Source organism: Vulpes vulpes, chromosome 2, assembly GCF_048418805.1.
Source record: "Vulpes vulpes isolate BD-2025 chromosome 2, VulVul3, whole genome shotgun sequence".
Classification (NCBI taxonomy): Eukaryota; Metazoa; Chordata; class Mammalia; order Carnivora; family Canidae; genus Vulpes; species Vulpes vulpes.
The window spans coordinates 45,597,544-45,622,461 of record NC_132781.1 but is presented as its reverse complement, the minus strand read 5'-3'; the positions used below and the strand labels follow the sequence as shown (position 1 = coordinate 45,622,461).

The window sequence follows — 24,918 nt, the reverse complement described above, 5'->3', positions numbered from 1 at the left end:
CCTCTGCCTGTGTCTCTGTCTGTGTCTCTGCCTCTCTCTCTCTCTCTGAATAAATTTTTTAAAAAATCTTAAAAAAAAAAAACAATTGAATAAGGAGATATCTCATTGAGTAGGCCATTATAGATGGTGTGGACCAGATATAGATGATGGATCTTAGAGAGGCATGGTCAGTGCCTAGAAAAGAGAAGCTCAAAGATGCAGAGTTTAGCAAATCCTACATTTGGTACAATGAAGTGGGGCACGGTGGCAGTGATCTATCAGACCTCACCATGGCCTACTGAAGTGGTTCTCAAGACTGGCTCCATGCCTACTGAGCTACTGGCTGATGAATTGTCTTCTGCCATAGAAGAGTGGCTTTCCTGGATGGAGGACATTGGTATTTTATGGTCTTGAAACACTATCCTGATCACAAACTAATAAATTGCTATGCAAATAATGGCATCAGTCTTTTGTGAATGTGATCTCTTTGAGTCCCTTCTTCTTGGCTCTAGTGGTCTGATTTATAATGAAATGCTGGATTGTGGAAGCTCTGCCTTGGGAAGATCTCTTCTTGGCACCAACTTTTTGACCTAAAAGCCCTAAAGTGTTCAAAGATCCACCACTATCAAAAAGCAAACCCAATTTATTCAGTAGAATGGGCTTAGAGCAAGTGAATGGATTCAGACAATTTAGAGTGATTTTCAATGCCAGAGTTTGAAACCAAAAGAATCTTTTAGCCAAGTTAATCCTGAGTTAACAAGAAAATTAATTAAACAGAAATCTCCATAACTGAGTTGTCAAGGCTTTATTTTATGTAAAATATAGATTTGTCAGGCTGAAAATTAGGAGCCTCATTCAGCAGGAAATTACATAAGGGAATAAGGGAAGTTATTCTTTACAGAGCTGCTCTTGATCCTGGGCCCAGGGTTCAAGTCCTGCATTGGGCTCCCTGTGAGGAGACTGCTTCTCCCTCTGCCTGTGTCTCTGCCTCTGTGTGTGTCATTTATGAATAAATAAATAAAATTTTTAAAAGAGCTGCTCTTGTATTGAAATGTTTAGCATCACAAACTTAAAGTCAAAGCATCTAAATAAATAAATAAATAAATAAATTCAAAGCATCCCAAGCTGAATGTTTGTTGTGCTCCTACCATATCAGTCACCTTTTATACTTCATCCTATTTAACCCCACCTAATAGAGACTAATCCCATTATTTATTTATTTATTTATTTATTTTTAATTTTTTATTTATTTATGATAGTCACAGAGAGAGAGAGGCAGAGACACAGGCGGAGGGAGAAGCAGGCTCCATGCACCAGGAGCCTGATGTGGGATTCGATCCCGGGTCTCCAGGATCGCGCCCTGGGCCAAAGGCAGGCGCCAAACCGCTGCGCCACCCAGGGATCCCTAATCCCATTATTTAGATGAGAAAACTGACATTCAGAGAGATTAGATAATTTGCTCAGGATTACCCAGCTAGTTAGTGACAGGATCTGGACTCAACTTTTTTTTTTTTCCATTGCATCACTTGTGGCCAACTATTTTTGCCTGCCTAGCAGTGTACAGATTTTCCTTTGAGAACCACCCCTCTCTCACTCCCCTGTCAATGGGCATGTGACCTAGGGCTAGCCAATCAAAACACCATATCCTCTCCCCCCCCCCCCCCCCCAATGAGTTCATGACAGGTAAGCAAAGCTTATGAGCCTCAGCACTTTGACTTCTGCTAGAACTTTTGGCTAGGATACACTATATGTGCTGACATTGCTAAGCGAGGGAGGATGTAAGAGGGCTTCCCTGAGCATGAAGCCAGCACAGAAAGAGGGGTCACAGATGGAGAATTCTATCATCTGGCTCTCTAGATCAGTCTCTGCCTGAAGCCAGAACTTTGCCTGGACAATTCAGTTACATGAGCCAAAACATTCCTGATTTGAATAAGAGTATGGGTTGAGGTTTTTTCCCCACTTAGACGGTGAGTCTTTGTTCATGCATCACCTGTAAGCCTATCCAGTCTTATTATTTCATTTTGCAGATAATTGAAACCGAGCAAAGTTAAGTGACTTATCCAAGCACGCCCGGCTAATTTGTGGGATGGCCAGAATTAGAATCCAGGTCTTTGCTTTGGTTCAGGGCTCTTCCTTCTACACTACATCGTCTTTCTTTATAGAAAGGCTGAGGAGTAGAGAAACTTCAAAGTCAAAAGATAGGAACTACCTGACAACTGGTCAATCAAGTCAAATAAATTGCCACTGAAGTGGGATTTCTTTCATTTTCTTATTCTTCTTCTTTTTTTAAGATTTTTTAAAAAGATTTTATTTATTTATTCATGAGAGACACAGAGAGAGTGAGAGAGAGGCAGAGGGAGAAGCAGGCTCCATGCAGGGAGCCCAACATGGGACTCTATCCCAGGTCTCCGGGATCAGCCCTGGACTGAAGGCGGCGCTAAACCGCTGAGCCACCGGGGCTGCCCCTTTTTTTAAGATTATAAAGTCAGGATTTCTAAGTCAGGATGCTTCAATTTGAAAGCCAGACTTATATTGATTGATTTCGATGCTTTTCAGGAACGCAGAAACTGCAGGGCAGGGGTCCATTATCAGCTTTCCCCTAAGAACAAGAATACCACCTAACTCCATGTTGTGAGCATATTCTTTCCCTACCTCTAATCTGGTGGGAAACAAATATTCACTTGCTGCATCTTCTGCAGGAGCTGGACACAGTAGTGATTCTCAGACCGAGTGAGCTCTTTCAATGGAAGTAAGGGTGTGAGCTGAATGGCCTTTAGGAATAGAAGAATGGGGGGATCCCTGGGTGGCGCAGTGGTTTGGTGCCTGCCTTTGGCCCAGGACACAATCCTGGAGACCCGGGATCGAATCCCACGTCGGGCTCCCGGTGCATGGAGCCTGCTTCTCCCTCTGCCTGTGTCTCTGCCTCTCTCTCTCTCTCTCTCTGTGACTATCATAAATAAATAAAGGAAAAAAAAAAAGGAATAGAAGAATGGGGGCATCTGGGTGGCTCAGCAGTTGAGGCGTCTGCTCAGGACCCATGACCCCAGGGTCTGGGGATCAAGTCCCACATCGGGCTCTGCAATGTCAGGATCCCTGCAAAGGGCTCCCTGCCTACCACCACCCAACCCCCAAAACACTCTGGGGTAGTATTGGACATTCCAGGGATAATAAGTGGTTTCTTGGGCTTAAACTTTGCTCCTCTCATTCTGGCCTCTCTGCCTGTGCCCTTGAAAGGACTCATTTGAAAATAATAAATAAATAAATAAATAAATAAATAAATAAATAAATAAAGACTCATTTGGGGGCACCTGAGTGGCACAATGGTTGAGCATCTGCCTTTCCCTCAGGTTGTGATCTCAGGGTCCTAGGATTGAGTCCTGCATCAAACTCTCTGCAGGAAACCTGCTTCTCCCTCTGCCTATATCTCTGCCTCTCTCTCTCTCTCTGTTTCTGTCTCTCATGAATAAGTAAATCGAAAGAAAGAAAGAAAGAAAGAAAGAAAGAAAGAAAGAAAGAAAGAAAGAAAGAAAGAAAGAAAAAGAAGAAAGGATTCCTTTGCCTCCTTAAACTTCACTAATTGGCATTGCTAATCCTGGGGGCTGAGAACCTGGCACAGTGTTTGCCCTGGATCCCAGGTCGGGGCATGGTTAAGGAAGGACTGAGAAGCCTGAAGAACTGGAAGGCCACAGAGTCCTAGAACAGCACTGCGACTCTGCTGGTTACTTGTTCCCCTCCACAGTTTGCCTGAACATTATCTGCTTCAAGTTCCTGCCCTTTCTTCCTTAAGCCCAGCTCTTCCCCAAATCCAAAGGTGGAAACCCTGACAGCAGGCAAGGGTGAGGGGCTGGGGAGATCAGGGGATGGGGGCAGGGAAACAGGGGGCATTGCCTAGGTAGGGGACTTACAACAGCACTTCCTTGACATATATTGAATTTTAGAAATTCATATGAACTTTGCATTCTGCTTCAAAGTCTCTTCCTATGTTTTCATATAAAATACCAGGACCCCGGATCATGCCCTAAGCAGAAGGCATGGCCATCCACTAAGCCACCCAAGTGTCCTTTGATTTTTTTTTGTCTTTTTTTTTTTTTTTTTTTGTCCCTTGATTTAAATTTTTTTTTTTTACAGGGGTGCCTAGGTGGCTCAGTTGGTGAAGTGTCAGACTCCTGATTTTGGCTCAGGTCATGATCTCAGGGTCATGAGATGGAGCCCCATATCAAGCTCCATGCTGGGCATGGAGCCTGCTGGAGATTCTCTCTCTTCCTCTTCCTCTACGCTTCCTTCCCCCAACTCTCTTTCACGTGTGTGCATGCACACTCTCTCTCTAAAAAATAAATAAATAAGTCTTTTTAAAAAAGATTTTATTTATTCATGAGAGAGAGAGAGAGAGAGAGAGAAGCAGAGACACAGGCAGAGACAGAAGCAGGCTCCATGCAGGGAACCCGATGCAGGACTCCATCCCCGGACTTCAGAATCACGCCCTGGGCCAAAGGCAGGTACTAAACCGCTGAGCCACCCAGGAATCCCCAATAAATAACTCTATAAATAACTCTTTAAAAAATAAATAAAATAAGTATTTTTTACAAAATGTCAAGGGAGACTGTCAGTTTTACCGTCCAGGAAGATGTCCCATTTTATTCTGTAGCTCCAACTATCACTGGCACACTTCATTTTTCTTTATTTCTCCTTTCAACAAGTATTTATAAAGTATTTATACTGTTGAATAAACAAGCCAAATCCCTGGTTATGGGAAACCTGCAACCAGGATTTTGTCAAGGTGGGAAATTGGAAAAGAAGAGTCATCCAGAGGAAGGAAGCTAGAAGTAAGAAATACAGAAACGGATCATCCAGAACGGAGAAAAACCAGTGATGTATAGAGGATGGGATTGTTGTATTCTGAGTTAGCTTGTCCAGAAGCTAACTCAGGATCTTTCTTCCCAAAGCTGCAGCCTTTCTAGGATTCTCCCAGTCTGTGCATAGCACTGCCATCAGCTCACTGTGTAAGTCAGGAATTTAGAATCATTCTCAAGCATATCACCCCACCTCGCACCCCATACTCACATATCTGATTAATCATCCAGTCTCAGTGGATTCCACATCCATTCATTCCTTTCTATCTCTGCTTTCCCACTCTGGTCAAAGTCATCGTCATCTTATTTTATTCTATATTTTATTTATTTATTCATGAGAGACACAGAGAGAGAGAGAGAGAGGGGCAGGGACACAGGCAGAGGGAGAAGCAGATTCTATGCAGGGAGCCGGACACGGGACTTGATGCCGGGTCTCCAGGATCAGGCCCTGGGCTGGAGGCGGCGCTAAACTGCTGAGCCCCACAGGGATCCCAGAGTCATTGTCATCTTTAGTTCGGGTGACATGATGATGATTTCATGACTATTCTCTATGTAGCGGCCTACATAGAGAATATGTGAACCTACATATGTGGTTGTTAAAATGCAAACCTGATCATGTCCTTCCCTTGCTTGATACCATCCAGGTGCTCCTCCTTCTTTTTAAGATAAAGGCATGACTCATGATGTGACTTACAGTATTCTGCATGATCTCTCCTTGTCTACTCTCCAGACTCATGGTGCTTTGTGTTTCACTGTTTCACTCTTTCTTTCTCAGGACCTTGCACAGGTAATGGCCAATGCCTAGTAGGCTTCCCATCATCCCCTGCTCTCCTCTTTCTGGCTCCCCTTCTCCTACCCCACACTTTGAATCTTATACACTCTCACTTTTCTTTTTCTTTTTTTGTTTTCTTTTTTACATTCTCACTTTTCAGTGCTTATTTCCACTATGTCTTTTTCCAAAGAGATATCCATGACCCTCCCCCCTATAATTAGGTCAAATCTCTGTACTTTTCATTGGAAGCACTTACTTTAAGTTTAGTTGAAGAACCATGGGCACATGGGTGACTCAGTGGTTGAGCACCTGACTTTGGCTCAGGGTGTGATCCCAGGATCCTGGGATGGAGTCCCACATCGGGCTCCCTGCAGGGAGCCTACTTCTCCCTCTGCCTATGTCTCTGCCTCTCTCTGTGTGTCTCTCATGAATAAATAAAATGTTTTTAAAATTTTAAAAAAGAACCAATTATGCACATTTGAGGAAAGCCTCTAACATGGCATATATGGTAAAAGAAAAAGAAAAACGGGGAAAACACACAGAAAGCAGAGACTATGCAGGGAGAATAAAACTTCAGGAAAGCTCTTATGGTTTCCCTCAAAGATACCAGGGAATATATTGTAACCATGAAATAAGAACATACTGGGGGAGGGAGGGAGCATTCAGAGAAAACCAAAAAGAATACTTTGAAATTAAATGTAGTAATGGAAATGAAAAATTCACAGAAGAGTTAGAAGATAAAGTTGAGCAAATCTTCCAGAATTAGGATAGAAAAAGATGAGACCATCACGGGACTAGTCCAGGAGACCTCACATCAAAATAATGGGAAGGGGTCCCTGGCTGGATCAGGCAGTAGAGCATGCTACTTTTGATCTCAGGATTATGAGTTCAAGCCCCATGTTAAGCATAGAGTTTACTTAAAATATAATAATGGGAGTCCCAGAAAGAGAGAACTAAGAAAAAAGAGAAAGAAGTTCATTAGTAAAGTAATGAAAGAAGATTCCTCAAAACCAAAGAACATGACTTACAGTCACTATATATTGAAAGATCTGTGGAATTCCAGGACCAGGGAAAGAAACCAGATTTACATCAAGCAACATCAAAGGTAAGTTTCAGGGCATTGAGATTAATGTTTTAGAGAGGAGGGAAAGTTATATACAAACACTGGGAATAAAAATGACCTTGGACTTCTAAATAGCACACTGAAAGCTAAAAGGTAATGGAGGGCAGCCCTGGTGGCGTAGCGGTTTAGTGCCACCTGCAGCCCACGGCATGAGATCAAGTCCCACGTTAGGCTCTCTGCATGGAGCCTGCTTCTCCCTCTGTGTCTCTGCCTCTCTCTCTCTCTGCATCTCTATGAATAAATAAATAATTTTTTTAAATAAAAGGAAATGGAGTGATGTCACCAAAAATTTGAAGGAAAATTATTTCAAACTAGAATTTGATACCCAGCCAAACTGCCAAGCAAGTGTGAAGGTTTAATTTAATTTAATTTCCATGCACCCTTATCAGAAAGCTATTAGAGGATACACCAAAAAGAGGGAGTTAAACAAGAATGAGGAACACACAGATGAAGAAAACAGGAAAATCAAGATAAAAGACAAGAAATGTCTTACCAGAATGATGATGAATGGGGATCCTGGGAAGAGAGCTGTACAATAAGCAAGAAGAGAATGAAACAGGTACATACTACAGCAGGTCATAAAGCTCTGGAAGATACTTTTTTATGGGGGGGGGTAGGTGAAACTGATAGTCTACCTTATATGTCTGCATATTTGAGAAGACATTTAAAGTCTAATGAGGAGCCTGGGCAGTAATTGCCAAAGAATCTATAGAAAACTGAGCAGATGCTTCTGTTAGTTATAGACAAAATGAACTGTTGCTTAAGAAAGGAAATGCAATCATAGTGTACTACATGAATGAGGGGTAAATCTGTGCATATGATTTGTATAATAGACATAATAAAGTTTTTTATTTGGTTTTGTTTTTCAGGTTTTTTTGTTGGTGGTGGGGTTTTGTTTGTTTGTTTGTTTGTTTACATTAAAACCTCATACAGGGACACCTGGGTGGCTCAGCGGTTGGACAACTGCCTTTGAGTCAGGGTGTGATCCCGGAATCTCGGGATCGAGTCCTGCATCTGGCTCTCTGCATGGAGCCTGCTTCTCTCCCTGCCTAGGTCTCTGCCTCTCTGTGTCTCTCTTGAATAAATAAATAAAATCTTTTTTTAAAACGATTTTATTTATTTACTAGAGAGAGAGAGAGAGAGAGAGAGACACACACACACACACACACACACACACACACACACACAGGCAGAGGGAGAAGCAGGCTCCATGCAGGGAGCCTGACATGGGACTCCATCCCGGGTCTCCAGGATCACGCCTTGGGCTGAAGGTGGCGCTAAAATGCTGAGCCACCCAGGCTGCCCGAAATAAATAAAATCTTAAAAAAATAAACAAAAAACCCTCATATAAATTACTCATTATAGATAACACAAATGGTAGCTGGAGGTGGATGCACTAAACAGGGGACAGGAGAGGTGATAACTTAGGGGGAAGATTCAAGGGAAGTGTAGATTCTCCTCTACACCCTGGATCCTTAGCAAGAGGGAAATGTCTATCCAAGAGGTCGGCTTGGCACAGTCTTCTGTACCTGAGGAGTCAGGAAATAAAGGAGTATCTCAGAGGCTGGGTACTCAGTCCAATACTGCTCCCACAGGAGCTGGGGAGGGAACCTTGGGTTGTGGCTGCTACAGCCAGATTGCTTGGATTTCAATCCCAGACCTGCCATTTATTAGCTACTGTGGACTTGGGCAAGTTACCTGATTTTTCTGTGCCCCAGTATCCTCATCTGCACAATGGAATGACAATGATAGGATTATCATGAGAATTAAATTAATTAACATATGTAATGTGCTTAGAAAAACACCTAACACAGAGTATAAGGGCTAGCTGTTTTTACTGCATGCACACTTACATTAACATTGCTTATTAATCTTGCCAAAATTGTAATATAACCAGATTGGGAGAATGGGGTAGTGGAAAAGATATACATATATATGGCAGGTTAGGGAGAGAGTTGGACCTCCATTTTCAAATAACCTCTAAAAGCAAAAGATCCAAAATAGTGATACAGGGGAACCTGTCTGGCTCATTCAGCACAGCATGTGACACTCTCAGGATCCTGAGTTTGAGCCCCATGTTGGTCGTGGAGCCTATTTAAAAAAAAAAAGTAGCATTACACACTTTTTAGAGATATAAAAATAAACACCAAAATGATTAGCTAAAATTGGTTTTCTTTGGGGAGGGAAAAAATGAGCAGAGGGAACATAGGCAGCTGTTCTTTGTAACAAATTCTATGAGACTATATAACTTTGTAAAAACTGAAACTAAATACATTAACTGTATAACTAGCTATTTAATATCCCCTCTGGAATACAAGCTCCCAGCAGGCATAGCCTTGGTCTGATGGTCTGTCTTCTGTATCCTGCCATGACCCAGAAATCATGACCTGAGTTGAAACCGATGCTCACCTGATTGAGTGACCCAGGCACCCCTCTGCCAGTTCTATGATTCTTTTTTTTTTTTAAGATTTTATTTATTCATTCATGAAAGACACACACAGACAGAGAGGCAGAGACACAGGCAGAGAGTGAAGCAGGCTCCATGCAGGGAGCCCAATGTGGAACTCAATCCCAGGACTCTGGGATCACACCCTGAGCCAAAGGTAGATGCTCAACCATTGAGCCACCCAGGCATCCCCGGTTCTATTATTCTAATCTACCTTCCTCCTTATCTCAATTTCTCTTAACCTTCTTGCTATAGTCCAAATTCTTGTTTTTTTTTTATGCCTAAATTTTCAAATGAATGGTTGATTCCCATTTCCTCCGTTGTTTAATGAACCTCTTTGGCAACCAGGAAACTTACTGTCCCACTATTTTTCTGAAGCTACTCTCCTTGGTCAGAGAATTCTTTCTTGTCAAGATTGTGTTCTTTCTCAGTTTTCCTCTACTTCTTGGATCATCTAACACAGTAGAGAGCTTCCTTTTCTTAAAGCTCTTCCTTCCTGTGGGCCTCTCCCAACCTTTCCAGCTATTACTTTCCTGGCTTTTTATGGTATCCTCCTGTTCCAGACTGTGTCTCCAGACTTCCTCATCTGTCTGTCATTCTTTTTTTTTTTTTTTTTTTTAAGATTTTATTTATTATTCGATGGAGAGGTGGGGTGGAGCACAAGCAGAGGGAGCAACAGGCAGAGAGAGGGAGAAACAGACTCCCCGCTGAGCAACAAGCCCAATCTGGGCTCCATCCCAGGACCCTGTGATCATGACCTGAGCCTAAGGCAGACACTTAACCAACTGAGTCACCCAGGCACCCCTCTGTCATTCTTTTTATGGCTTTAGTGTCAGCTTTGGTCTGTTGATTGAATATTTAGCCTGAGCTCCTAGACTCAACACTTACATACTTCTAGCCAGAGGACTTCTTCATTTATATGGCCCACAGTCACCTCCAAGTTCAGTTTTTTCTTAAGATTTTATTTGAGAGAACACTTGTTGAGGGGGGTAGATAAAAGAAGAGGGAAAAGCAGAATCCCTGCTGAGCAAGACTCAATCCCATGAGCCTGAGATCATGACCTGAGCCAAAGGCAGATGCCCAACCAACTGAGCCACCCAGGCACCCCTCCAAGTCCAGTTTTAAACTCTATAAACAATGAGGAGACTGGTTTGGCTGTAATGAATGGTCCATAATAACAGCAGGTAATATTTTCTGTTCAGATCTGTTCTTGGCTTTGTCACTTTGCTACTCAACTGAACTTCATCAGATTAACTCGGACTATATTTGACCAGTTAAGAGACCTTAAGAGAAGTTCTTAACTCTAAGTCTGAAAGTTTCTTCACTTGTAAGTTTTTCCATTTACAAAAATGTTTTCCAGCTTTAAAAGAAAAAGCTTGGAAAACATTGGCAAATAGATCAAATCGCTGGCAAAAAAAGTCAAAATGCTGCCAAAGCTCTGGAATTCAAGACTAACTACAGCTTAGGCCAAATCTTCCCATCCAACATTATGCTTCTTATCATGACCACAGGAGATGATATAACAGTATGGTTAAGAACATAAGCTCCAGGGACACCTAGCTGGCTCAGTTGGTAGAATATATAACTATTAATCTCAGGGTCATGAGTTCAAGCCCCATATGGGGGGGGGGGCAGAGTTTGCTAAACAAACAAACAAACAAACAAACAAACAAAAACTGCGTAAATTCTAGATCCAGTCGCTTATGGTGAGATGAAGTCTCTATTATTTACTCTGTGGGGTAAAGGTCTTGAGCAAGGGGCTCAGCTTCTTTGACCTTCAGTTTCTTCATCTATAAATAGGGCTTATAACAGCAACTACCTTGTTGGATTATTGTGACCATTAAATGAACTAATGTATATAAAGTTGTTAGACAGAACCTGATACATATTTTATGTAATTAACCATGTGACCCAAGGCAGATTACTCAATCATTCTGAGCTTGGCCCTCTTATCAGTAAAATAGGGATATTAACTATCTGTATGGTTGTTTTGAGGATTAAATTAGCTTATTGATTTATTAATTTTTTATTTTGAAATAATTTTAGACTCATGAAAATTGCAAAAACGGCACAGAGAGCATAAGGATAAAAGATATAGGGCAGCCCTGGTGGCCCAGCGGTTTGGCGCCACCTTTGGCCCAGGGTGTGATCCTGGGGCCCCAGGATCGAGTCCTATTGTGCTCCCTGCGCAGAGCCTGCTTCTCCCTCTGCCTGTGTCTCTGCCTCTCTCTCTCTCTCTCTGTCATGAATAAATAAATAAATCTTTAAAAAAAAAAAGATATATGTCAGTGTAATAAAAAGTGTCAAGAAACAAATGTTCAACTGATTTTTGACAAAAGGGCCAAAACAATTCAAAGGGAAAAAAGTCTTTTTAATAAATGGTGCTAAAACAATAGATGCAAAAGAATGCATTTAGACCCCTATCTCACACCACACACAAAAACTAACTGAATGTGAATCATAGAACATGCAAGAGCTAAAACTATAAAACTCTTAGAAGAAAACATAGGTGCATGCCTGGGTAGCTCAGCAGTTGAGAGTCTGCCTTCCACTCAGGGTGTGATCCCGGGGTCCTAGGATCAAGTCCTGAGTTGGGCTCCTCACAGAGGACCTGCTTCTCCCTCTCTTTATGTCTCTGTTTCCCTCTCTGTGTCTCTCATGAATAAGTAAATCAATCTTAAAAAAACAAAACGAAATATAGGAGTATATTTTTGTGAGTGGAGATTAGAAAATAATTTCTAGGATTTGTCACCAAAATCATAAGCAACAGAAGATTTGGTAGGTGGAGCTTTTTATCCAAAATAAAAACCTTTTGTTCTTCAAAGAACACCATCAAGAAAATGAAAAGATAACCCTAAGAATGAAAGAAAAATTTTGCATATCAGGTAAATGACAGGGACTTGTATCTAGGATATAGAACTTCCAGAACTCAATAATAAAAAGACAATCCAATTTTAATATAGGCAAAGGATCTGAATAGACATCTCTCCAAAGAACATTATATGCATATATGTGTATATACATATATGCATATGGATGTGTATGTGTGTGTGTATTTTGAGGATGAACCTTAAAAGCACAGTAAGTAAAAGAAGCCAGTCACAAAAGATCACTATTATATGATACTAATTATAAGAAATATCTAGATCAGGCAAAACTATAGAGTCAGAAAGTAGATTAGTGGTTGCCTAGGGCTGAGGAATAGGAGGAAATGGGCAGTGAATACTAATGGGTACAAGGTTTCTTTTTGTGATGATGAGAATGTTCTGGAACTAAATAGTAATGATAATTGCATGACTCTATAAATATGATAAAAATCATTGGATTGTATACCTAAAACTGGTGAACTTTATAAAATGCAAATTATATCTCAATAATGCTGTCTAGAAAAAGTATAGGCGCACTTGGCTGACTCAGTCAGTGGAGAGCAGGACTCTTGATTTTGGGGTTGTGAATTCGAGCTCCACACTGACTGTAGAAATTACTTAAACATTTATTCATGAGATACACACACAGAGAGAGGCAGAGACACAGGCAGAGGGAGAAGCAGGCTCCATGCAGGAAGCCCAATGTGGGACTCAATCCCAGGACTCTGGGATCGCACCCTGAGCCAAAGGCAGACACTCAACCACTGAGCCACCCAGGCATCCTGATATTGGTGCTTTTAACAAAACTATAGACTATACTAGGATATTACCAGGGTTTATTTTTTATTTTTTTACAGAATATTTATATTTTTAATTATTTATTTAAATTTATTTATGATAGTCACACAGAGAGACAGAGAGAGAGGCAGAGACACAGGCAGAGGGAGAAGCAGGATCCATGCACCAGGAGCCCAACATGGGATTCGATCCTGGGTCTCCAGGATCGCGTCCTGGGCCAAAGGCAGGCGCCAAACCACTGTGCCACCCAGGGATCCCCTATTACCAGGGTTTAGAACAATACCTAGCACAAGTTCACAGAAGTGAACCTTATACAAATGGAAGAACTTCATGACAATGACGAACATAATAATGATGATGGTGGAATTTCTACTGCTGCCAGGCTGATTGGCTGTTTTCAGAGCATGCCATATTGGTTCTTCTTTCTAAACTCCCAACTCTAGCAGTTCCCACCACCTGGGATTCCTTTTTCCTTCCACTTTCTTTATCCCTGATGGGATAAATCCTTCACATCCACCCATTTCCATCAAATCTTTACTAATGCTCCTCTCCTTTCTGTGACCTGTGTGAACCTCCACACCAGCCAGCCCTTGCCTGAACTCCCCTTTGCATTTTTCTCTAATTATTTCACTTTTGAGTCCTAAATTCTCAACTAGATTGAGAGGGTGTATGGGTTACAATTCCTCTGCATCCTCCACAATAAACTGTGTGAATTCAAACAAACTTACCTGTTGACTAAGATTTAAAGTTGTTGGGATGGAATAAGGCATAGAAAGTGGAACAAGGATGGCAGGAGATCAGCACAATTCAGGCAGCAAGACATAGGCAGAGCCTCAAAGAAACAAGAAACATTTATAAGGTGTCCATTATATACTCCATAATGTAATCACTGCCAGAGAGAGAAGAGGAATGGAGAGGGAGAGGTAAGGACACCGAGCAATGCTGTTCCCCACGGCTTCTTTATTTTTCTAGGTTCATTTTCTATTTTTTAAAAAAGATTTTATTTATTCATGAGAGACAGAGAGAGAGATAGACAGGCAGAGACACAGGCAGAGGGAGAAAGCAGGCTCCATTCAGGGATCCTGATGTGGGACTCGATTCCGAGTCTCCAGGATCACACCCTGGGCCGAAGGCGGTGCTAAACCGCTGAGCCATCCAAGTTGCCCTAGGTTCATATTCTAACCCTTTGACTTCACAGCCAGGGTTAAATGCCCTACCCCAAATTCTCATCACATTGCATTGTAAGATTTTGGGTTACTTTTTTTTTGTTAAGATTTTACTTATTTAATCATGAAAGACAGAGAGAGAGAGAGGCAGAGACACAGGCAGAGGGAGAAGCAGGCTCCATGCAGGGAGTCTGACGTGGGACTCGAACCGGTGTCTCCAGGATCACGCCCTGGGCTGAAAGGCAGCGCTAAACAGCTGAGCCACCCGGGCTGCCTAGATTTTGGGTTACTTGACCTCCCCGCCTCTCTATGAGCTCCAGGAGCTTGGCTTTTTCCCCTGCTGCAATTCCAATCCCTAATACATACTGAACACTCAGTAAATGATGGCTTGATGAATGAATGTATGAACGAAGAAAAGGACTGATGGACTCGGAGCTCGCAGACCTCAAGTCTACATTTGTGAAAGTAGACACAGTGTAATGTGCAGATTTTAACAAATTTGTTTTTCAAAAATAGGGTCTTTGATAGGGCATCAGTTGCTGACTGGAAGGCGAGGTCCGTTTACTCCAGGTCTCTAAGGCAGCCTGAAAAAGGCGGGAGGCGGGGCTAGCGCCTACCGGACTCCACCCTCTTGCGTTCTAAGCTTTCCGCCTATGGGCCCGCCCCCTCTGGCCCTATCGGCACTTGTACCCGTATTCTAATTGGTGAGCTCTCTAATCCGTCTGAGCACACGGGCGCCTATTGGGTCAACTGCTGAACAAGAGTTGCGTACTTCCCGGCGTTGGGAACGCGCGACAGACGTAGGATTGCCGCCATTGCGCTGCGAAGAAAGCGGCCGTCTGTGTGAGGGCCTGTGGGGGTGCGTGGTGGGCGTCAAGGGCTGGGCCGCGGGAGGCGTGATGGGGTCGGGCTGGACGGCCGGAACGTTGGGATGGGCCGGACTGGACGTACTCTGAGCAAAGCGGGACTGCAGACCACGGGTGTCGGCGCGTTCCTGCTGGGCTCGAGCCCTGCTTCTCGTTACATTTTTTCTTTTTCTGTCCCCCAGACTCTCCGGGAATGGCTGGAGTATTTCCTTACCGAGGGCCGGGTAACCCGGTCCCCGGCCCTCTAGCCCCATTGCCGGACTACATGTCGGAGGAGAAGCTGCAAGAGAAAGGTGAAGAACGCGTGCGGGAGGGCGCCTGTGGGCCCGGCGGCTTAGGGCGGCTGTGCGCGTGCGCGCAGCGGGTTTGCTTCCTTAACTCGTTTTGGCAAGTCAGAGCATTAGGTGTCAACTCACCTTTGGCTCCTTTTGTCATCTAATTAAGTGTGCAAAGGTGTCTGTTATTTGCAGGCAGTGCAAAAACAAAACAAAACAAAACTTAAGAATCTGTAAAAAAAGAAAAAAAAGTAAGACAATCATAAATGTGATAAAGGAAAATAAAGCACAGTGAGATAAGAGACTTGGCAAAGAGTGCTCCTGTTCTACGCCCACCTTTAACTCCTATATCCTGACAGGGGCTTACCCTGTGGCAAGACATGGGACTGATTCAACTAAGGGTGTGCAGTTATTTAAACTGAGGTGTCGGGATCCCTGGGTGGCACAGCGGTTTGGCGCCTGCCTTTGGCCCAGGGCGCGATCCTGGAGACCCGGGATCGAATCCCACATCGGGCTCCCGGGGCATGGAGCCTGCTTTTCCCTCTGCCTATGTCTCTGCCTCTCTCTCTCTCTCTCTTTGTGACTATCATAAATAAAAAGTTAAAAAATAAATAAATAAATAAACTGAGGTGTCTTTGTAGCCCGAAAATGGCAGCAATTACAGGCCAAGCGCTATGCGGAAAAGCGAAAGTTTGGATTTGTGGATGCTCAGAAAGAAGACATGCCCCCAGAACACGTTAGGAAGATCATTCGAGACCATGGAGACATGACCAACAGGAAGTTTCGCCATGACAAAAGGGTTTACTTGGGGTAAGGAACCTCTTGGAATTCTTTCATTCCCAACTTTGGCCCCTTTCCCTTATCCTTGTCCCATAGGTTGCAGTCCTGGATAGCTGCTCTGTCATTTTGGGACAGGAATCCTCTATGACAGCCCATCTTGGTGGTTATAAAAAAAAAAGAGAGAGAGAGAGAGAGAGAAAAAAAAACTAGGATTCTGTGATAACTTTCAGATCTTTAGTTATTCTCTTGATTGCCCTGAGTTTTTTTCTTGACTTGACATTAATTTGTCCTGTTGGAGCTATAAGATGCTCCTGTCTTTGAATGGGTTGAAACCCATAATAGGACACTACATTCTTGTTGCCTTTAACTTAGCAGTGATCAGAATTCTGAGGTTCAGGATATTTAATTCGTGAGGCTTCTATGCTCTTTTCTGTGGCCCCAAGCTGAGTGAATACATGTATAAGTGCCTTAGTAAATCTCTTTTCCATTTGGACAGGAAAACGTTAGCCACTTAATAAACTGTTGTAATATTGTCCTTAAGAAAAACAAAGGGACACCTGAGTGGCTCAGTTGGTTGGGCGTCTGCCTTTGGCTCAGGTCATGATTCTGGGGTCCTGGGATGGAACCCCACATTGGGCTTCCAGCTCAGCGGGGGGCCTGCTTGTGCTGTCTCTCATGTTCTATCTCAAATAAATAAAATCTTTAAAAAAGGAGCCATAGATGTTTGTTTATAAAAAAATATTATTTTGAAAGCTGTGGTAGGTGCTAGGGATATAGCAATGAATAGGCAGTAATGGCCTTTCTGGATCTTACAGTCTAGTGGCCTGACAGATGTGAGAAAGATGGGTATAATGATGAGTATTTTATGATGAATATTTTATTATTATAGGAAGATAGTATAGAATGTGTAATAGCTCAAAAGCTGTCTTTAGAGGGACAGTTGTTGATACAGAGGGACAGAAACCCGATACTGAAACTGTGCAGTTTAAGAGGAAGACTGGCACAATTGCAGAGGGAGAGACAGGATTCCTGTATGCTAAGTTTGGACTGTAAGGCAGACTTTTCTGTGGAATGTGGTACTATGACACCATGTGGCTTTTTCTGTGGAATGTGGTACTATGACACCTGCATGGCACAGGTAACAACAGCTTTGTCATTTATAATCTTCTCTCTCCCTAATGTTGCAGTGCCCTGAAATACATGCCCCATGCAGTCCTCAAACTACTGGAGAACATGCCTATGCCTTGGGAGCAGATTCGGGATGTACCTGTGCTGTACCACATCACTGGAGCCATTTCTTTTGTCAATGAGATTCCCTGGGTCATTGAACCTGTCTACATCTCCCAGTGGGGGTGAGAAGGGCTAGAATATGGTTGTTGTTGATGGTGGGGGGGGGTGGTTGGGGGCAGCAGGTAGAAACCATAGTGTGAAATTGCTGGCTTTTAGGTCAATGTGGATTATGATGCGTCGAGAAAAAAGAGACAGAAGGCATTTCAAGAGGATGCGTTTCCCCCCTTTTGATGATGAGGAGCCACCTTTGGACTATGCTGACAATATCTTGGATGTTGAACCACTGGAGGCCATTCAGCTAGAGCTGGACCCTGAAGAGGATGCTCCTGTGTTGGACTGGTTTTATGACCACCAGCCATTGAGGGATAGTCGGAAGTGAGTGATGGTTGGCGTTATCACTCCTGTGAAAGTTTTGGAAGTCCAGGAGTCCTGGGTGAGCAATAGACAGAATGGCTTGGCTACCTGACATAGGCCTGTCTTTTTTCCCTAGGTACGTGAATGGTTCCACTTACCAGCGCTGGCAGTTCACACTGCCCATGATGTCCACTCTATACCGCTTGGCCAATCAGCTCCTGACAGACTTGGTAGATGATAACTACTTCTATCTCTTTGATCTGAAAGCCTTCTTCACGTCCAAGGCACTCAATATGGCCATTCCTGGAGGCCCCAAATTTGAACCTCTTGTTCGAGACATCAACCTCCAGTAAGTTGGAGATACTAGGGATTATAGGCACCTTGGATTGAATAAAATCTAATCTTGATCCTTGAGATGCCATTGTAGTTTCCAAACTCCCCAACTAGTCTGCTCATCCTTGATAATGTACCCTAGGGATGAAGACTGGAATGAATTCAACGATATTAACAAGATCATCATCCGGCAGCCTATCCGCACTGAATACAAGATTGCTTTTCCCTATCTGTACAACAACCTTCCACACCATGTCCACCTTACCTGGTGAGAGCTAGAGCAAAGGGGGAGAGCGGGGAGAGGATGTTGGGCCAGGGCAGGAGAACCTGAGTTTATTACTTTTCCTTTATTTTAGGTACCACACTCCTAATGTTGTGTTCATCAAAACTGAGGATCCTGATCTCCCAGCTTTCTACTTTGATCCTTTGATCAACCCAATTTCTCACAGGCACTCTGTCAAGGTAAGACCTTAGTTCTTTTTTCTTTTTTAAAGATTTTATTTATTCATGAGAGAGAGAGAGAGAGAGGCAGAAACACAGGCAGAGGGAGAAGCAGGCTCCATGCAGGGAGCCCGACGTGGGATTGGATCCCGGGTCTCCAGGTTCAGGCCCTGGGCTGAAGGCGGCGCTTAACCACTGAGCCAACCGGGCTACCAAGATCTTAGTTCTTTGAAGAGAAATTTGCTGACTGTAGCTGAAGTGTTACTAAATAAAAATTGAACTATCTATTTAGTGTTTCCTTTGAGCTTTAATATGTCAGTAAAGCGCTTGGTTTAAACTAAGTTATTTGTATAATCTGGGTTTTTGTGATTGGGACTTTCCGTATAGTATGTTCAAGGCTGTTTGCATTATGAAATTTTTCCAATCCTTTTATTAGATATATTAGTTCACATACCATACAACTCACCCATTTAAAGTTTATAATTCAGTGGTATTTAGTTTATTCACAAAGTAGTTTAGCTATATCCACAGACAATTTTCCAACCTTTTCATCATCCCAGAAATTCCCATACCATTAGCAGTCGCTGTTTCCCTCCCCTAGTCAACTCCTAGTCTTTCTGTAGATTTGCCTCTTCTGGAGGTTTCATATAAATGGGATCTTTCAGTATGTGGTCTTTTGTGATTGGCCTTTTTTTTTTTTTTTTTTTAAGAGTTTATTTATTCATGAGAGACAGAAAGGCAGAGACATGGGCAGAGACCTAGGCAGGCTCCCCACGGGAACCTGATATAGGACTCGATCCCAGCACTCTGGGATCACACCCAGAGCCAAAGGCAGACACGTCCCTGTGATTGGTTTGAAATAATGTTTTTGATGTTTACCCATGTTCTATAGTGTTCTTAACAGACCTCCCTACTCTAGCTTAGTTTTTGTGTTTACTTAACATATTGGGGCTCCTTTGGGAGGCCTTTGGTGAGCCTGTTGGGGTGTGAGGGGTGATGCTTGCTTTCTGCTTGGCCCTATCTTGTTCTCTACTCCCTTGGCCCTTTTTGCCCTGGCCCTTTAGGGCTTCTCTTGTCTGGCAGCCCAGTTTCCATGGTAGATGGCACCACTGTGCTCAGCCCCAGAGAATTTCCCTCTCATCCCAGTTCTCTGTTCAGTTCAGTGGGAGCTGAACCCTTGGGGGTTGTTCTTTCAGAGCCAGGAACCATTACCTGATGATGATGAGGAGTTTGAACTCCCAGAGTTTGTGGAGCCCTTCCTGAAGGACACACCCCTCTACACAGACAATACAGCCAATGGCATTGCCCTGCTCTGGGCCCCAAGGCCCTTCAACCTACGCTCTGGTCGTACCCGCCGGGCCCTGGACATCCCCCTTGTCAAGAACTGGTAAGACTAATACCTGGGGGGATGATAGTAGATGTATAGGAGAAAAGAATTCCAACTGGGTTGACATTCAGTCTTTACCAGAGGGATTAGAAGGAGAAATGGGCTAGCTCTGGTTGGCTTATTTTCTCAGGTATCGGGAGCATTGTCCTGCTGGGCAGCCTGTGAAAGTGAGGGTCTCCTACCAGAAACTGCTTAAGTACTATGTGCTGAATGCCCTGAAGCACCGGCCCCCTAAAGCCCAAAAGAAGAGGTAAGGTGCCTGAGGGTCATTGCTCAGACTTCTTTTGTTCCAAATTTAACCAAGAAGCTAATTCTTACTTTTCCACTTATTCCCACCCCAGGTACCTGTTTCGTTCCTTCAAAGCTACCAAATTCTTTCAGTCCACAAAGCTGGACTGGGTAGAGGTGGGGCTTCAGGTTTGCCGCCAGGGCTACAACATGCTCAACCTTCTTATTCACCGAAAAAACCTCAACTATCTGCATCTGGATTATAACTTCAATCTTAAGCCTGTCAAGACCCTCACTACCAAGGTGTCTGCATTGTACTTTAAGGGTCTTCTGGGCTTGAGGGATGGACTGGTTTTGCTCTGTCCTCTGAGGAAGTCATACATCCAGTTGGGACCATTACTGATCAATGTTTGTTTTTTTTTTTTGTTTTTGTTTTTTTTTCTATTCTTGGCACCTTCTCCAGGAAAGAAAGAAATCTCGTTTTGGAAATGCTTTCCATCTGTGTCGAGAAGTTCTGCGTTTAACCAAGTTGGTGGTGGACAGTCATGTGCAGTATCGCTTGGGCAATGTGGATGCCTTCCAGGTGAGGCCAAGTATCCCTGATCCCTGCCCTAGGTAGGGAAGCTGAATGAAGCCTAAGCTGATCATGGAGCTGGCTCTAGCTTAATGCCTGCTGGAATCATTGTGTTGCAGCTGGCAGATGGGTTGCAGTATATCTTTGCCCATGTGGGGCAACTGACGGGCATGTACCGGTACAAATACAAGCTGATGCGGCAGATTCGCATGTGCAAGGACCTGAAGCATCTCATCTATTACCGCTTCAATACGGTTGGACCCTGCCCTCATACTCTCACTTTCTTCATCCAGTTTGTTCATTTATTCATTCTTTCATTCATTCATTCATTCATTTATTGTGTTTTGAAGGCAGAGGGAGAGGGAAAGAATCTTAATTAGGTCCACACTGAGTGTGAGGCCTGATATGGGGCTCAATCTCATGACCCCGCGTCTCAGTGTTCCTTCTAGGGACCAATTTAGAGAAAGGTTCTGAGCGTTTCATTACTTGCCCTCACCTTATTAATCGTAACACTTTGCACTGAAGGCTGCCTTTAAATAGAGAATCCCAGTTACTGATTTCTGTGTTAGAATTTCTCATTTATTCCATTTTTGATGTTGAGGTCCCAGAGTTTTGCCTCTTTGCCTCTCTGTTGCCTGAGATGCGTTCCTCTTGACCCCATCTGTGTGTGCAATTTTCTCTTGCTCTCTAAATGAATTGCTAACCTAAGTTCTTTATTACTGCTTGGGACCACAGGGCCCTGTAGGGAAGGGCCCTGGCTGTGGCTTCTGGGCTGCTGGCTGGCGAGTCTGGCTGTTTTTCATGCGTGGCATCACCCCTTTGCTGGAGCGGTGGCTGGGCAACCTTCTGGCCCGACAGTTTGAAGGTGAGTGGTTTTCTCTGTGTCCAGTTTGTTTTTTCGCTTCACAGGTAGATCTTACGTTCCCATTCTATCCCTTCCTGCTGGATTGCTTGTAGGTCCCATTCTCTAGTGATTCTGACCTACTGTTGTGTTTCTTGGTTTCTCTTTGGGGCCTTGAAGCTATCTTGCATTTGAAGGATGGAAATTTCTCAGAAGCGTAGTTGTGAATGTCTGAAATAGTTTGTCATTTTGCATGTGCTAGATAGGCATATGGACACTATTTTTTTTTTTTAATTTTTAAGACTTCATTAATTTATTCATGAGAGACAGAGGCAGAGACACAGGCTCTGTGGGAGAAGAGGGAGAAGCAGGGTTCGTGTAGGGAGCCTGATGATCCTGGGTCTCCAGGATCACACCCTGGCTGAAGGCAGGTGCTAAACCGCTGAGCCACCCAGGGATCCCCTGGACACTATTTATGCTTGTTGATTTCAGTGTAACCATGATTAATAGGAAGCATGGTAGTAGAGGCTTACTGAAAGCCATGAATCTTGCTTTTAATCGGTTTCATTTTGGGCAGCCCCAGTGGCGTAGCGGCTTAGTGCCGCCTGCAGCCTGGGGTGTGATCCTGGAGACCCGGGATCAAGTCCCATGTCAGGCTCCCTGCGTAGAACCTGCTTCTCCCTCTGCCTGTGTCTCTGCCTCTCTCTCTCTCTCTCTCTCTCTCTGTCTCTCTGAATAAATAAAATAAATTTTAAAAACTCTTAAAAAATTTCATTTCTAGGCCGACACTCCAAGGGGGTGGCAAAGACTGTAACAAAGCAGCGAGTGGAATCGCATTTTGACCTGGAGCTTCGGGCAGCTGTGATGCATGACATTCTGGACATGATGCCTGAGGGAATCAAACAGAACAAGGCCCGGACGATCCTGCAGCACCTCAGTGAAGCCTGGCGCTGCTGGAAGGCCAATATTCCCTGGAAGGTAGGTGTCGCCCCACTCCAAGAAGGCATGGATATCATCTCTCTGGGGTTAGGATTATCACTCCTGGACTCCCTTTGGGAGCTATGTGACTGCTATCACATTCTCATTGTGCATTTTGTACTTGCAGGTACCTGGGCTGCCAACGCCCATAGAGAATATGATCCTTCGATATGTGAAGGCCAAGGCTGATTGGTGGACCAACACTGCCCACTATAACCGAGAACGAATCCGCCGTGGAGCCACTGTGGACAAGACTGTTTGCAAAAAGAACCTGGGGCGCCTCACTCGGCTCTATCTCAAGGCAGAACAGGAGCGACAGCACAACTACCTGAAGGTCGTGCAGCTTAGGCTGGGCTAGGCATGGGGAGTGGGCAGAGGGAAGATTGCAGAGTTGGACCATGTCTTATTCTGTAGGGATTAGGCTACAGTGGTTGATTATCATGTCTTTTGCAGGATGGGCCATACATCACAGCAGAGGAAGCAGTGGCAGTGTATACCACCACTGTGCATTGGTTGGAGAGCCGGAGGTTTTCACCCATCCCATTCCCCCCACTCTCCTACAAGCATGACACCAAGTTGCTCATCTTGGCCTTAGAGCGGCTCAAGGAAGCTTACAGGTGAGGAGTACAGTAGGAGGATTCCCTTGGGAAGGTGAAAGCAGGAAGACAGCATCCCAGTTAGTGTCCAAAGGAAGAAGGTTTAGCCTTAGGCCTTTCTGGGTTTGGCTTTCTCTTGGTTTTCCCATTCATCTTTCCTGTTTCTTTGTCAGTGTGAAGTCTCGGTTAAACCAGTCTCAGAGGGAAGAACTAGGTCTGATCGAGCAAGCCTATGACAATCCCCATGAGGCACTGTCACGCATCAAGCGTCACCTCCTCACACAGAGAGCCTTTAAAGAAGTGAGTAAAATGCTCCCCCCTCCCCTGAGTTTTCTCTTGGCTATGCTATTCACGTATGGCACCAGGTAGCGGGTTGCTTCAGGTATTGGTGGATCTGAGTAAGTTTCCCTGTCCCACAGGTGGGCATTGAGTTCATGGATCTTTATAGCCACCTGGTGCCAGTATATGATGTAGAGCCACTGGAGAAGATCACTGATGCCTACCTGGACCAGTACCTTTGGTATGAAGCTGACAAGCGCCGCCTTTTCCCACCCTGGATCAAGCCTGCCGACACAGAACCACCTCCTCTGCTTGTTTACAAGTGGTGCCAAGGTAAAGTTTTTCTTGCTTTGCCCTTTGGAACTGAGGTGAATTGGGTTGATTTAATTCTACATCGAAATTCTCATCCAGGCAGTATAATTAGCTTACTCTTGGCGCGTAGTGCCAAGTAAATAATGTTGATGTTATACCAAGCAAAGCTGACACTCCTAGCAGTCCTGATGAATGAGTGGAATATTAGTGGGATGAGGTTGTGGACTGCAGGTACCAGCCTTGGAAGGGAATTTCTAACCTGGAGATCTCTCTTGCCTACTCAGGCATCAATAATCTGCAAGATGTGTGGGAGACAAGTGAGGGCGAGTGCAATGTCATGCTGGAATCACGCTTTGAGAAGATGTATGAAAAGATCGACTTGACCCTGCTTAATAGGCTGCTGCGACTCATTGTAGACCACAACATAGCTGACTACATGACAGCCAAGAACAATGTCGTCATCAACTATAAGGTGTGTCTTGGAGGCAAGGTATCAAGGAATTGGCGGGGGTGTGTCTGGGTGAGGAAGGATTTGCTGAAAGGAAGACCAGAGAGGATGGGCCCCAGAGAGGCCTGGGACATGGCTATGAGTTAAGAATTATTCAGAGTTCTCAATTTTTCATTCTAGGACATGAACCATACAAATTCCTACGGGATCATTAGAGGCCTGCAGTTTGCCTCATTCATTGTGCAGTACTATGGCTTGGTGATGGATTTGCTGGTGTTGGGACTGCACCGGGCCAGTGAGATGGCTGGGCCCCCTCAGATGCCAAATGACTTTCTCAGTTTCCAGGACATAGCCACTGAGGCTGCCCACCCCATCCGTCTCTTCTGCAGATACATCGATCGCATCCATATTTTTTTCAGGTGAGGGCTTGCCTGGATTCTTATCCTGGCAGGGCGTTGAGGCATGTCCCCAGCCTCTGGACTCAGCTATTGTACGTTAGTTGACTTGTTGCTGGCTTGGGCTCTAAAACCGAAAGAAGGTCCTAGGAGTAGGATGGGAGTTGGAGGTGGGCTTTATCTATGGAGTTGTAGGTCTCAGCAATGCATCTTGCTTGGTGTAGGTTCACAGCAGATGAGGCTCGGGACCTGATCCAGCGTTACCTGACAGAGCATCCTGACCCGAACAATGAAAATATCGTTGGCTATAATAACAAGAAGTGCTGGCCCCGAGATGCGCGCATGCGCCTCATGAAACATGATGTCAACTTGTGAGTCTTAAGTGGGGGCTGTAGGAAGCTGTGGGAGCTGGAAGGTTACCAGCCTGAGGGACGCAGAGCATAGAGGGGATTTATGAAGTTGTGTCCTGGGTAGGAGGAGCATACTCTCCTAGGATATTGTGAGTCTGGCAGTCTGAGGGAAGTTCCCTTCAAGTCCCGG

At 44.2% G+C, this 24,918-nt stretch overlaps 1 protein-coding gene across 1 annotated transcript in view; it reads left to right on the top strand.

Annotated features, from left to right (window-relative positions):
• Positions 1–14,683: 14,683 nt before the first annotated feature.
• Positions 14,684–24,918, top strand: part of PRPF8 (pre-mRNA processing factor 8) — a 33,127-nt gene continuing 22,892 nt past the window's right edge. The window contains exons 1-22 of the mRNA XM_026016297.2: positions 14,684–14,860; positions 15,050–15,160; positions 15,784–15,952; positions 17,110–17,274; positions 17,369–17,587; positions 17,703–17,915; positions 18,042–18,167; positions 18,256–18,361; positions 19,537–19,727; positions 19,858–19,977; positions 20,069–20,258; positions 20,419–20,538; positions 20,649–20,783; positions 21,265–21,394; positions 22,152–22,348; positions 22,476–22,682; positions 22,802–22,965; positions 23,118–23,244; positions 23,364–23,556; positions 23,820–24,007; positions 24,164–24,402; positions 24,603–24,749. Of these exons, the coding sequence (XP_025872082.1) occupies positions 15,061–15,160; positions 15,784–15,952; positions 17,110–17,274; positions 17,369–17,587; positions 17,703–17,915; positions 18,042–18,167; positions 18,256–18,361; positions 19,537–19,727; positions 19,858–19,977; positions 20,069–20,258; positions 20,419–20,538; positions 20,649–20,783; positions 21,265–21,394; positions 22,152–22,348; positions 22,476–22,682; positions 22,802–22,965; positions 23,118–23,244; positions 23,364–23,556; positions 23,820–24,007; positions 24,164–24,402; positions 24,603–24,749 (3,446 nt within the window). The 5' untranslated portion in view covers positions 14,684–14,860; positions 15,050–15,060. The remainder of the gene's footprint in view (positions 14,861–15,049; positions 15,161–15,783; positions 15,953–17,109; positions 17,275–17,368; positions 17,588–17,702; positions 17,916–18,041; positions 18,168–18,255; positions 18,362–19,536; positions 19,728–19,857; positions 19,978–20,068; positions 20,259–20,418; positions 20,539–20,648; positions 20,784–21,264; positions 21,395–22,151; positions 22,349–22,475; positions 22,683–22,801; positions 22,966–23,117; positions 23,245–23,363; positions 23,557–23,819; positions 24,008–24,163; positions 24,403–24,602; positions 24,750–24,918) is intronic.